General features: G+C 45.3%; 1 protein-coding gene across 2 annotated transcripts in view; it reads left to right on the top strand.

Moving 5' to 3' along the window:
- LOC113409644 (ankyrin repeat domain-containing protein 11-like) overlaps positions 1-13,531 on the top strand; it is a 219,830-nt gene that overhangs the window by 158,630 nt on the left and 47,669 nt on the right. The window contains exon 3 of one of the 2 annotated variants that reach the window (XM_026663789.1): positions 4,375-4,519. In XM_026663789.1, coding sequence (XP_026519574.1) covers positions 4,433-4,519 — 87 coding nt within the window. In that variant the 5' untranslated portion in view covers positions 4,375-4,432. Of the gene's footprint in view, positions 1-4,230; positions 4,520-13,531 lie in introns of those variants that run through there. The other variant, XM_026663790.1, reaches the window with a different exon arrangement.

The following is a 13,531-nucleotide window of genomic DNA, read 5'->3' as shown; positions in this document are numbered from 1 at the left end:
GCTGGTCTGTCATAGTACCAAGGACGGCTCAGTCTTGACCCTGGGTTTTATGAATCCCAACAGTTACTCTTCCCAACCTATAATGCCCAGTGAAAGCTAGCTCACCTTTTTAAGATGCTGCTTCTAGTCATTTTTTGTGCGCATTTTGATATGAGCTCCCATGTTCACCGTGGGCTTCATGCCCTGGCAGTGCTATGTAGTGGGACTATAGAGACAGCCACGTGTTGGACGGTCATGCTACTCTGAAAATCATGGTGACGTTTTTTGGTGTATTTCACTTTAGTGTTGATAGTAATGTCAGTTTGCCTGTGCTTTGATGTTACCAATCTGCTGGATTCCTCCCCACTCATCCTTTCCAGGGCCAGTGATGAGAGAGGCTTTTCAGCCTCCTTTGCATGTTCTGCTCCCCAGTTTCCCCACAGAGTGAGGGGTGTCATTCCATCTACCTCCATTTTAGAAAGAAGCGGTGAAATGTCCTTACTGTGCATCTCTGGAATCCGGCATAGCTGAGCTTCCCTACACAACTACCCTCACTTGGGGCTGGGAGCAGGGCCGGCTCCAGGCACCAGCGTAGGAAGCAGGTGCTTGGGGCGGCCAATTGAAAGGGGCGGCAGTCCGTCCGGTATCGGGGCGGCACGTCCGGGTCTTCGGCAGGAATTCGGCGGCAGGTCCCTTATTCCCTCTCTTTCTCTTTGAGCTGCCGCCAAATTGCCGCCGAAGAGAGGGAGGACCCGCCGCCGAAGAAGCGGTGCACTTGAGCTGCCGCCGAAGTGCTGCCACTCGTTGTCTTTTTTTTTTTTGGCCGCTTGGGGCGGCAGAAAAGCTGGAGCCGGCCCTGGCTGGGAGCCACAGCTAAGGAGACCGCTGGTGCCCTTTTCCATTTCCTAAATATGGATAATTTCTCCATAGCCACCTGTGTTAAGAGCAGAAACTAACGTGGCTGCTCTGAAGAAAGCCATGTTTTGTTATAACATGTCTGTTAACTGATGTGTCTCAGCATTATCTATGGATAGATAGCATTTGGTTGGTTAACTTCTGCTGTTGTAGGCCTACGAAAGGGGCATGGAGCGTTTTTATAAGTTTGAAAAACAACTCTGAAAAGCCTGGGGTAGGGTTTATAGTTTACAGACATGTTTACAAATGAAGAGCTTTCCATAGAATTTTTCTAAAGTAAATGTCATATTATTGTTTCTATTACAGTAGTACCCAGGACAAGAGCCCCCTGGCGCTAGGCGCTGTACAGACACAGCACAAAAAGACAGCCCCTGCCCCAAAGAGCTTCCAGTCTAAGTATAAGACAAGAGATGGACAAACAGGGGAGTCCCAGGGAACGATGAGACAATCTTGGTCAGCATGACAGGCGGTGGGTGGTCTTCGCACACCACCAGCCTAAATACTGCCAAGTTTTTTGTTGTAGGCTTCTTGGCAGAGGAGAGTTTTAAGGAGAGATTTGGAGGAGGAGGAGGAGTTCGTTTTGCAGATGTTTACCCGGAGCTCTGCCTGAGCATGAGCTGCAGGCAGCATAAGAGAAAGCATGAATGTGATTGTTTGAAAATGTAACAAGGAGGCGATGGAGGCTAGCACCAGGAGCCAGTTAGAGGCAGGCGTCGAACTTTTGATACTGAATGAGATATGATAGGTCGGGTGGGAATAGGTAGTGAAGGGCCTTGAGAGCGAAGACAGGTAGCTTACGTATGATATGATAGAGAAGAGGGAGCCTGTGAACGGATGCAAAGAGTGGAGTGACCTGGTCAAAGCAATGGGCTAGGAAGATGATCTTTGCAGCAGAATATAATGCTGGTCAGAGGTGCTGAATTGGTGGCTCATTGTCCAGACACAAAATAGAACAGAAGCCATGAATCTGATGGGTATTTAGTCTCTGCATGAAGTCAGCTGGTGGGTTTCAGTCCCACTCCTTGGAACTAAACACCCTTCTGATTCAAACCATTTCAAGTTGTGGGCCTTAAAAGCTGTGGCTTTTTAGGCACCCAAAAAATTGGTATGAGGTTTTGCTTTCCCCCGTCTCAGTTCTGTTCTCTCGCCTGTCCCCACCCACAAAATTCCCAGACTGGGGATGGTGTTCTGGAATTACTCTGTTCCTGGACAATTTCCTGCAATTGTACCTTTAAAAAAAATAACAAAAAGTTAATGGGTGCAATGTGTTATGCCATCAGGTGGCAATTAGCCGGTGGAAGATTTTTTAAATGACCCCCATTTGTCGTTTCAGCCTAAGTACAATAAGACTTTTGCTTTCGGACTCGATTTGGGTCGCTAGTCTGAAGTACACAGTTGTGCTGAGGCTTTTTAGCCTCTGACCTCAGGAGAGGAGATATTTTTGTTCCCCGAAAAGGCTTTGCCTGTCCTGGCTCCAGACCATGTTTCTGGTCTTGGTTACAACACATACTTCTGTGTATTTCAGATGTCAGTTGTCTTTTCAGCTCTGTAACCAGGCAACACATGGCACGGGCAACAGAGCTCTTTGTTATTCTCCTGAATTGTGCCTTACCTAGGCCCAGGCACAATGGCAATGCTGAGACTGAAAGGGCTTGGCTCGGGGCGGCTGCTCTGAAAACCTTGCAGGGAACATTCTACCTTGTGTTCGCATCCTCTGGTTTTCTCTAGAGATGAGAAGCAGGCCAATACAAAAGGCACATTTTATAAGTGGACTTTGTAATTCACCACATGTTAATTGCTTTATGTATTAGTCTCTTGAATACCAGAAAAAATCATAGGACTGATGATAGACTCCATAGGCACAAATAGTTACCTAAGTGCCAAAAATACCTATACATAGTGTGACGGGTTGGATCACAGAAACCCCCTTGGGAGCTGCCACCTGATGTGCAAAGACTACCTCTGCTCCTGTTTTCCCTGCCAGCTCAGGACTCCAGCACCCTGTCTTGTTGAGCCAGACACTCCCGTCTGCTCCAACACAGACCCAGGGTCTGAATCACTTGCCCCAAAGCTGCAAGTTTACCTGAAAACAGCTCACAGAAGTGTGCTTGTCTTTAGCACTCAGATGCCCAACTCCCAATGGGGTCTAAACCCAAATAAATCCGTTTTACCCTGCATAAAGCTTATGCAGGGCAAACTCATAAATTGTTCTCCCGCTATAACACTGATAGAGAGATATGCACAGCTGTTTGCTCCCCCAGGTATTAATACATACTCTGAGTTAATTACTAAATAAAAAGTGATTTTATTAAATACAGACAGTAGGATTTAAGTGGTTCCAAGTAGTAACAGACAGAACAAAGTAAGTCACCAAGCAAAATAAAATAAAATGCGCAAATCTATGCCTAATCAAACTCAATACAGATAATCTCACCCTCAGAGATGCTTCAGTAAGTTTTTTCTCAGACTGGACACCTTCCAGGCCTGGGCACAATTCTTTCCCCTGGTACAGCTCTTGTTCCAGCTCAGGTGATAGCTAGGGGATTCTTCATGATGGCTCCTCTCCCCCTTTGTTTTCTTCCACCCCTTTATATATCTTTTGCATAAGGCGGGAACCCTTTGTCCCTCTGGGTTTCCACCCCCCCTCACTGGAAAAGCACCAGGTTAAAGATGGATTCCAGTTCAGGTGACATGATCACATGTCACTGCAAGACTTCATTGCCCACTTGCCAGCACACACACATCCAGGAAGACTAACAGGTAAGCACAGCCGTCTGCAGACAATGGTCCTGGTTAATGGGAGTCATCAAGATTCCAAACCATCATTAATGGCCCACACTTTACATAATTACAATAGGCCCTCAGAGTTATGTTTTATATTTCTAGTTTGATACAAGAGTGGTACATTTCTACAAATAGGATGATCACACTCAGTAGATTATGAGCTTTGTAATGATACCTTACAAGAGACCTTTTGCACGAAGCATATCCCAGTTACATTATATTCACTTATGTTTTTATAAAACCATATAGACTGCACAATGTCACACATAGGACCCACCTTTACAAGCCCTGGGGCATTAATTTACTGTGGTGGAGGCTACTGTTGCTGAGAGAAGCCCCACTTGGGAATTAAGATCAGTTCTGTAGACAAAAAGTAAGGGTATCACTTTCCATTTGAGTCTAGCCCATCACGATTCATAGATTCATAGAATTTATGATTTATCATAGAATCACGATGACTATCCCTGGTGCCTTCAAGATAAATTACATTAAGCAGTCTCTCAGAAGCAGCCCAGTACTTAGAATGCAGGTGGCACTTTGCTTCCTTACGAATTGCATCTGGGGCCCATGGCAGATTGGCCCCACTTTGAGTGGGATGCGTGGATGCTTGTACCTGTTTTGGCAGCGCAGCAGTTATCCTGTATTTTCTGTTTTGTAATGATCTTTATAAAATCTTTGATTCTTCTCTCTAAACAGACGGTTGATGACGAGGCGATGGCAGCATAAATGAAGATCAAGTAAGGAAGGCAGAACGATGCCCAAGGGTGGGTGTTCTAGAACACCACAGTCAGACGATTTCTCTCTCCGCAACGACATGGTGGAGAAACAAACGGGGAAAAAGGTAGCATGCTGTTTTTTTCATATTCACCTGACTTTAGAGAGGGCAGGTTCACCATGAGAGGCCAGGACTGGGCAGCGTCCAGCCATTTATAAGCCACTCCAGTATTTGCTGTGCTAAGAGATTGCCCAACACCCTGTATCAGCAAATGATGTTGAATCTGAATCAGACAATATTTGTACAGTGGTGACATGCCAACTGATAAGGACTCAGCTTACAATGTGCTTCCCTTTGGCCCATTGTTCCCAGAGTCTGTAATACCCATTGCGAGGTCCTGGAGCTGAATGGTAGTGACTTGAGACAGTGCTGTAGGTGACACTTTGGACGGGTGTTCAGTAAAATAATTGTGAATTTTAAAGTTTTCTATCTTAAAGAACCATTGCAGAGACAAATAACTGCCGTGAAATCAGAAGTACTGTCTGAATGTCTGTAAGGGAGGAACTTATCTCTTTGTGCATACTGTTCTTGTGCCCCCAAATGCAGTATCCATGTAAGAATCTCAGCTGTGCTGAGCACACATGGAAGTCTGATACGCTCTAATTAATGGTTGACCAGGTGTGAGTATTTCAGTAGCTCTGCTGAAAATATTGCTGTTTGGATTTTAATTAAGGCTTCTGAGGTTTGATCTGTGCTAAGAATTGCAGATGAGGTTACTGAAATGAAATGGGAGTTTAAGGATGCTTTTTCTTTTCTATTACACCCCCAACATAAATTCTGCTCATTTTGCCCCATACCTGAGCTCCATCCCCTGCCCTCCAGTTTTTTGATGGTCCTTAGCAGTGTCCCACTGGATTACAATAAAGTCTATAGGCAGCTTCTATTGTTGAGAAATTGTGTATAGAAAGCCGTTTTTAATTAAAATTAAAAACCTATGTGTATTGAAAACTGTTACTCCGCTATAGACACAGATATTTCCCAGTCTCCTTCTATCCCCTGGCCCAGTTTGTCCCAGCATTTCCTACCTCTGAAGCTGTTTGAACTTCTCCTGCCTGATATGTGAATCAGAGTTTCATTAGCAAACCAAGATGTTGCCTCTTGTTCTCCCATCCTCTGTTTTTCCTTTTCTCACTAACTTTCCCTCCACATTTCCATGTTGCTGGTCTTCTTTCTTCACGTTATTTCCTCTCCCTTCCCTGATCCCTCTCCCTCGTTGGGGCTTCCATAGTATTGTTTCTGATGCATTTATAAGAGTGACTTGCACTTTCCAGCAGCGTGCTCTCCCTTCCATAGTAACTGCAGCGTTTGGAGCAGTGCTAATGCTATTTAATCTATCTAGACTGTGATTATCACTGTAGTGTCTGAACACCAGCTATCCTCTTCCCACTCAATATTAGAACACGGGCTGCAGGATTGCAGGGGGAGCTGCAGAATGGGATCTAGCAAAGACACTGCTCAATTGCAGAAGTTTTGCAGCATTCCAGTAGCAAGGAGATACTGCCCTCTGCCAACTTCTGTTCTACCTCCAGATGACTGCTTGCTGGGAGTTCATAGATTCTCCAGGGCTGATCATTACCTTGGTTCCTAGCACAGCCTTACTCTGTTGGCTTCTTTACAATTGACAACATGCCCTGGAATTTTGTGAATGTTGAATAGTTATATTGACCATTCAGCCCAGAAAGGATTTTGGGGTTGTCACCTGCAGTGGCAAGAGGAGAAAGGCAGAGAAGATGACCAACTACAGCATTTTTAGGTGGGAGTCAAATATCAGATGGATTGGTAGCATCTGCCCAGTTCCCTTTCTCTTGCTCTGCATGTGCATAGTTGAATCTGTTTGCATGCAGGGCACCTTCTAGGACACGACAAGGTGCTTATGTGGAAGACTGCAAAAATTGGGCACAGTAGTCTTGAATGTGGAGAAATGGCTGCAAAGTGCTACTGTGGGGTGTCCAGTGAATATATCAGAATTCACCCTGACTTCTTCCTGGCAAATGAGGCTGGAAGCCAGTAGCGCTGATTACACTGGAATATGAAGCTGAGGTTTTGTCAGGGCCGTGTATGGAGTAGGTGCATCAAAGGGCACAGGGAACAGTTATAATACGATTCAGCCTCCATTTTATTGCACCCGGAAGCTTAAAGAAAAGGCTGCAGTTCAGTTACCTGCTGTGGAGTCATTTGACTGATATTACGAATAGGAATGCTGGGAACTGTAGCTTAGTTTCCTGTGGCTGAGTAACGAGGACATTGTTTCTACACTGCCCACCAAAAGCCTCAATGCAGGCCTTGTGGGACAACATTATTTAGTGGGGACAGAGAGTACAGTCTCTCGGCTTGCTTAATTCTGGTCTTCTCAACCTGTGAAGAAATTTGAAGACTATTGTCCACTAGGGACAGAGCTGAGGTCCAAGTTAAGCAAATCATCACTTTCTAGTTAACTCTGTAAGGGTACGTCTTCACTTACATCCGGGTCCGGATGTAAGCAATCCGTTTTCTGAGTTCGATTTATCGCGTCTGGTTAAGACGCGATAAATCGATCCCGGAAGTGCCCCGGATCGATCCCAGAAGTGCTCGCCGTCGACGCTGGTACTCCAGCTCGGTGAGCGGAGTACGCAGCATCGACGGGGGAGCCTTCCTGCCGCGTCTGGACCGCGGTAACTTCGGACTAAGGTACTTCGAATTCAGCTACGTTATTAACGTAGCTGAATTTGCGTACCTTAGTCCGAAGTGGGGGGGTTAGTGTAGACCAGGCCTAAGGGTGGAACATCAACTTAGGGTACAAGCAGTTGGGGGTTAGACTTTCTGCTTCCAGAGATTGTTGTGGGTATACTTCAGGGAGGTGGCAACTTCTAATTTATCTTGTATTTGTCAACAATTTCAAATGCCTCAGCCTAGAACTCCTCCTGCTCTGTCTAGGAGGGTAGCTGAGGTGTCTTGAGGTGCCTTCATTGGTCAGTGCCTCCTGGATAAACTAAGTCACATGAAGGGACTGGCTGGGCACTAGATACACTTTATAATTAATTGAAATATAATTTCAATATAATCATGATTGAAATATAAGATGGCAAAACAGTAACTTTATTACCATTTAAAATCTTTTCTCCTCAGTGTGACCTTAACATGAACAGTTGTTTTACCATTAAACTAACAGCCTTTAAATTGTTACATTTTGAGACACCAATGCTAAACAAAATGTAGCGTGCATAGTGTGTTCAGACATTTATTACTGGCTAGACTATCCCATGGGCTGAATGCCTCAGTAACTAGCTACAGGTTCTGTGCTGCAGGATGTTAGAGCCTGACTCCAGCTGCCCTCTTTACATCAGGCTGTTGCTATGTTGAAGCCGCATAAACCTGTTCCCTTTTAGTTGCAATGCTAATTGAGAAGTGGAAGAGCTAGGCCCCCCCAGCTCTCACCTCTATCCTTCAGCCCGGACCATTTAGTAGCTTCTGATATCTCTGTTGTTCTGCTGCAGCCAGGGGAGTGAGTTAGCTTAAAGACCAGTTCTCTAACTGGAAGATGAGGGTCATCAAACCAGAGGCGATGCCTAGAGGGGCATGGGGTGGGGGTCAAGTGTCCCCCGCCCCCCAAGATTTCTGCGAGTGCCCTTGCAGGGATTGGTGTGCTCGGCCTGCTGGGTGGGTGCGTATGTGTCTCTCATCTCCCTGGCAACCGGGTCTGGGTGGGACAGAAACGCTTCTCACACCGGGTGAAGATGGCCGCTCTGGGTCACGCTCTCTGTGCAGCACAGCGGCTGTCAGCACAAGAGCCTGGCTGGGGAGGCAGCAGTGGCCTGCCCCCTCCACTCCCTGCCCAGGCCTGGCTGCTGGGGACAGGGCCAAGTAAGCCAGAAACGTGCTGGGGGGGAAGCACAGCAGGAGAAGGACAGAGGGTCCCCTCCCTCCGCCCGGTAACTCTGGCGGAAGAGCGCGATGGCCCTGGGCTGAGTGTGGGGGAGGGGGTGTCGCTGGGAAAGGCTCCAGGAGCAGGTTCCCTGGCCTCTGCTCAGCCAGAGGTAGGGGCATTGCCCGCGCCCCTTCGCTGAGGTGTCTGTGAGAGCATGAGTCTCCCTGGGCCCGGTCCAGAGGCACATGCTCCCCATTTCTGTTGCCCCAGCCTTCCAGGAGCCAGTGGGATGGGCTGCCCTAGCCCAGGAGGTGGGGCTGGAAGGTTCCTCCCAGAGGCAACACGTGGGGTGATGACATGCCCCTACTTAAATTGTTCTCCCTCCCCCTGTCAGCAGGCATGAGTCGTCTCTGCGTCAAAGCCTGGTGGTCAGGATGTATTTGAAAACTTTGCCCCCTCTGTTGTCTTCCTCTGTGATGGAAGAATGTAAGGGAACTAGGAGACATGTTAACATGACAGCCTGTGCTCTTAGTACACCCCAGCCAATCATTGCCCAGGTTTTTGTAGGCTTCCTGGCAAAGAAAAGTTTTAAGGAGAGATTTGAAGGCGGATGAGTTAGTTTTGCAGACATTTGCGGAGAGCTCCTCCCAAGCATGCAGTGTAGCATGGGAGAGAGCGTGAAGGTGGTTGTTTGAAAATGTAATAAGTGGGTGATGGAGGCTGCTATCATGGGCTTGATTGGAGGCAGGAGTCAACCTTTCGATACTGGATGAGAGGTGATAAAGTGAGGATAGGCCATGAAAGTGAAAACAGGCAGTTTCTGTTTGATACCATAGAGAAGAGGGAGCCAGTGGAGGGATGCAAGAGAGGAATTACATGGTCAAAGCAATCAGATAGGAAGATGATCTTTGCAGCAGCATTATACATGGATATGAGCAGTAGAAGATTGTGTTTGTCAAGGTCAGAGAGAAGGATGTTCTAGTAATGAAGGTGCAAGATGATGAGCCTGGATGAGCATTTTACCTGTGTGGATAGGAAAAGCTATATCTTAGAGATGTTATTGAGAAAGAATCTGCAAGACATAGGCTTTGTTTACACTGCAGGTGCTACAATGGTATTTCTGTTGTTGTAAATTCACCCCCTTGAGAGGCAGTAGCTAGGTCAATAGAATTGTTCCATCAATCTGGCAGTGACTGTGGGGCACTGGTTGGCTTAACTACATCTCTCGAGGTGTGAAGTTGTCACGTCCCTGAGTGCCATTGCTAGACTGACCTAAGTTTTAGGTGTAGACCAGACCTTAGACACAGCCTGGATGTGACATTTCCTCACGTAGTCTGTACAGATCCCCATTCCAGACTTCCTTCTTCAAAGCGGGGTAGATCAAAGTGCATTAGGGAACTTTCAGTGCACAACTGCAGGATCCACACAGGCAGTTAGGGCGAGTTAGATTTACACCCCAGCTTCCTGGGCACTAACAATTTGTATAGATTAAGGTCTGAGGCTGCATTAGAGGAACGGCCATGTTTTCCATAGATTTATAGATTTTAAGACTAGAAGAGACCGTTGCGATCGTCTGGTTTGACTTCCTGCATAACACAGGCTATAGGACTTCCCTTGATTAATTCCTGCTTCGAGTCCAATAGCTGAGCATGAAGTAGAGCCTCTTTTTTAAGAAAAACATCCAATCTCAATTTAAAAATTGCCAGTGATGGGGAATTCTACCACAACCGCTCCATTCCACAGGCCATGGTGAGAGTGCACCAGTTTGCTCCACAGTGACCTTCACAACCAATTTAGGCCACAGCAGAGATGGCCTTTGAAAGGAGTCTCATCAGACTTAACTGGAAGAAAGATCACTGTCACCCAGCCACAAGTGGGTAAGGACTGGAAAGCAGTGGTTGGAGGAGAGAAACTGGGGACATGTGAGACTAACTAAGTGATCTCCTCTTAGCTGTGAGGTAAAGTTTTCTAAGTCTCTTCGGTGCTCTTGAAGCCTCAGTCCCATTTTCAAAAGAGACTTTGCCTCCTATATGACAAAGTCCCATTGACGTTTAATGAGACATTGATACCTAAGCAGCTATGTCACTTTTAACAATGTGACTTGGGCTTCTAAGTTTCTTAGATGCTTTTGAAAATTTTACTTGTGTTCACTAGCGCTGCAGCAAATAGCATGTTTTTTTAAAAAACAGCCATTCTGTTTCCACATGTGCTTTTGTGTTTGTATTTTGGCCCTGGAAAAGAAAGAAGCATGGTCTTATTGTTACTGCTTTCGACTGGGACTCGGGAGCTAGACTCAGTTCTCAGCTATGCCAGTATATTCCGTGTGTCCTTGGGCAAGTCACCTACTCCCTCTGTCCCTTGGTTCCCCATTTGTAAAAGGTTCCCCCTTCCTCCCACCATTTGCCTTGCTTGTCTATTTAGATTGTAGACAGGGACTGTCTTGCTACATGTGAGTAGAGTGCCTTGCGCAATGGGCCCCAATCTTGGTTGGGGCCTCTAGGCACTACCACAATACAAATAACAACTATCCTGATATGAATTGGATTGAGTATTGTCATTCCAAACATGTGGCTAAACATCCTTTGTCAAGGCATTTGCTCTTTATGGTTTTATTTTTTGTGATACAGGAGACACCTTTCCCTCCCTGAATTGATGCGTTGGTGCAGTTCAGAAAAGACTTGGTGTGGCCAGTCCAGTTTGTAAATGTTGTTTTTGTTCATCATTGCTTATTTGTCTTTAGTGTTGCAATCTGAAATGCTATCAATCCAGTTTGGAGCACAAATGGCTTTGGGGATTTCCATCGTCTGGTAATGCAAATCTTTGCATAAGAGATTGGAAAGTGGATCAGTTTTGTGAACTATACAGTGAAAGTGCAACTTTAGTGCAGTTCTAAGTAGTGCATGAGTGGTGGTGTCAATAGTTCAGGGTGTGCTTGTACCCAAATCCAAGAACTCACTTTCATCTACCAGAAGTCTATATTCCTTTGCATCGGTTTGCACTTCGGTCATGCCTTCAGGGTCATTTTTGCAACTATAAGAGCTAAAGAATTTTTTCCCCATGAAAACTTAGATTTTTGGAGCACAAGGTGGTAACCTCAAACTGCAGCAAGTTGACCCAATTTGAGCCCTGAGTGAAAAAATAACTGCTACTGAGCCACGTCATACATGTGCAGATGGGTGTTCAAAATGGCTGCTCCCAGACTTTCGATGTTATCTGTGCTCGAATTTAATCTGCCTTCTGTAATTTAACCCCTTCTCTTTACTACATGTATGTGACAGACCCTTATTGTACAGCCAGTCAGGAGTATATATTTGCTTGTCTAATTTAAGCAGACTTATATCACCGTCAGTACTGTGTCAGTGGGTAGAAGTATTTGCAGTAGAGTGAAATTAGCTTGTTCTAGAGAGAACTGTGGCTTTGCCACCCAAAAAGAGGACCTAAGAAATCCCTGGTAATGCCCTTATAATACACTTAATTTTGTAGTAGAATACCATATGGGGACAGTTCTTCTAGGTCCCAGCTAATGATCGGACTGTGCCCAAAGATGTGAGGATTTGTAACATTGATATTTTTAACTCTAACTAGAGCGACTGGAGAGAGGTTTTTTACTAGACATGCAGTAAATCTTACCAATATCCCACAGCACTGAGTTCCACAAGTTTGATATGTTAAAATGTTACTTTTTACACATTGTATTTAAACTGCCAAAGTGAACATATTTTGTAGGCTTCAGTTCCTTAAACTCTGACAGATTTCTTAGTCTGTGACATGTTCTGGCTACAGGGGAGCTTTTTCACCTTCCTCTTACTCAGTTGTTATCCTTCATTTGACAGTGTTATCAGTGTACTGTATTAATTTGTAAGCGAGGCATCATTGACTAGTTTAGACCATAAATTTTGAATAGGGGAATGTTTTGAATCTTTTCACAAGAGTAATTTTCAGATTAATTTGCCATGTTGTCGTTTGAAAATGTGAGTATGAAATTAGGTTTCTAAAGTATCAATTTAAAATGGTTATTTATTTAAACTAACATAAGGGCAACAACGGAGCTTTGAAGTGATGATGCAAGTCCAGCAACACTGTCAGCTTGCATTTTCTACTAGGTTTCACTGGCAGGAAGAGTACTTTCCCGGCAACGGAGAGCACTATGGGTTTTCTCCCACTGAAATCTATTTTAAGATTTCAGACAATGAAAGAATCCTATATTTTGTATGAAGTTCAGTTGGCCCCTTGTTGCTAGCATTCTGAAGTTCTCAACAGGGAACTCTAATGCCTTTTGCATAAGTGCTTTGTATGTAGGAAATCTCAACTTCCAGTGTCAAGGCCCATAACTCAAGGTGTAGGAAAAGGTTGTTTGTAGCCTCTTTATGCATAAAGGAAAATTATCTTCATTTCCCTGCCCAGTCTGTGAAAGTATGAAATGTACAAACTGCTGCTGCCCAAGAGTGAGTGAGCCACAAAGGTATCATCTTAAAAATGTCAGTTACAAGTGGTGTTTCTTGTCCCTCCCGCAGCAGGTATACATCTTACTGAGAAGTGATACCACTCCAAACTGGCAGCTTGGGACCCTGACTAGGGGACTAGAAACCAGCTTCCAACCTGCTTTCAGAGAAGTCAGAAGTGCTGCGGGTTTCTGATTTGTGCTAAGAAAAGAAATTGAACTCACTTGGCTTGCGCCATCATTTCTACATTGAGCAGTTGCGACGCAACACTCAAGTTGTGCCTTAAGAATTAAGCAGTAGGAGAAGAGAAACTTGCATACAGCCTTTTCTATTTTTATGAGATTGTCCTGAACCCTAGCAAATGAGGGCATGTGGATGTCTGAAATGGTTGGGCCGAAGTATGAATATAAATGTTTCTAAATAGTGTTTTCCAGGGGATGTCAGCAGGCCTTCATTCTGAGACTCACTTACATGTAAAGAAGATGCCCGGTTAGCCCATTATAGCACTGCTGTGTTAGTATTTGAGCTGCCGTGTCAACGTGGGTGTCTCTGGAGAGTGAAAAGGGCAAACTGCCCTCATTGTAATAAGACTGCAGACCTGGGGTTGCTCACTGTGCTTTTGGATTGTTGATTTGAATGGATTACTAAGGAATAATCTAGTAGCTCTGGTTGTGACCTGGTGCTTGCCAGTCATCCCTGGCTGTATCTTTCCCTCCCTCCCCCCCATGACAGATGAACTAATACCTGTCCCTGACCGTGTGAGGCTCCTGATCTGTTCAGCATAGTAGCTGG

Source organism: Terrapene carolina, unplaced genomic scaffold (genome assembly GCF_002925995.2).
Source record: "Terrapene carolina triunguis isolate 2854851 unplaced genomic scaffold, T_m_triunguis-2.0 Scaffold33911, whole genome shotgun sequence".
NCBI lineage: Eukaryota > Metazoa > Chordata > Testudines > Emydidae > Terrapene > Terrapene triunguis.
This window is presented reverse-complemented; position numbering and strand designations above follow the sequence as displayed.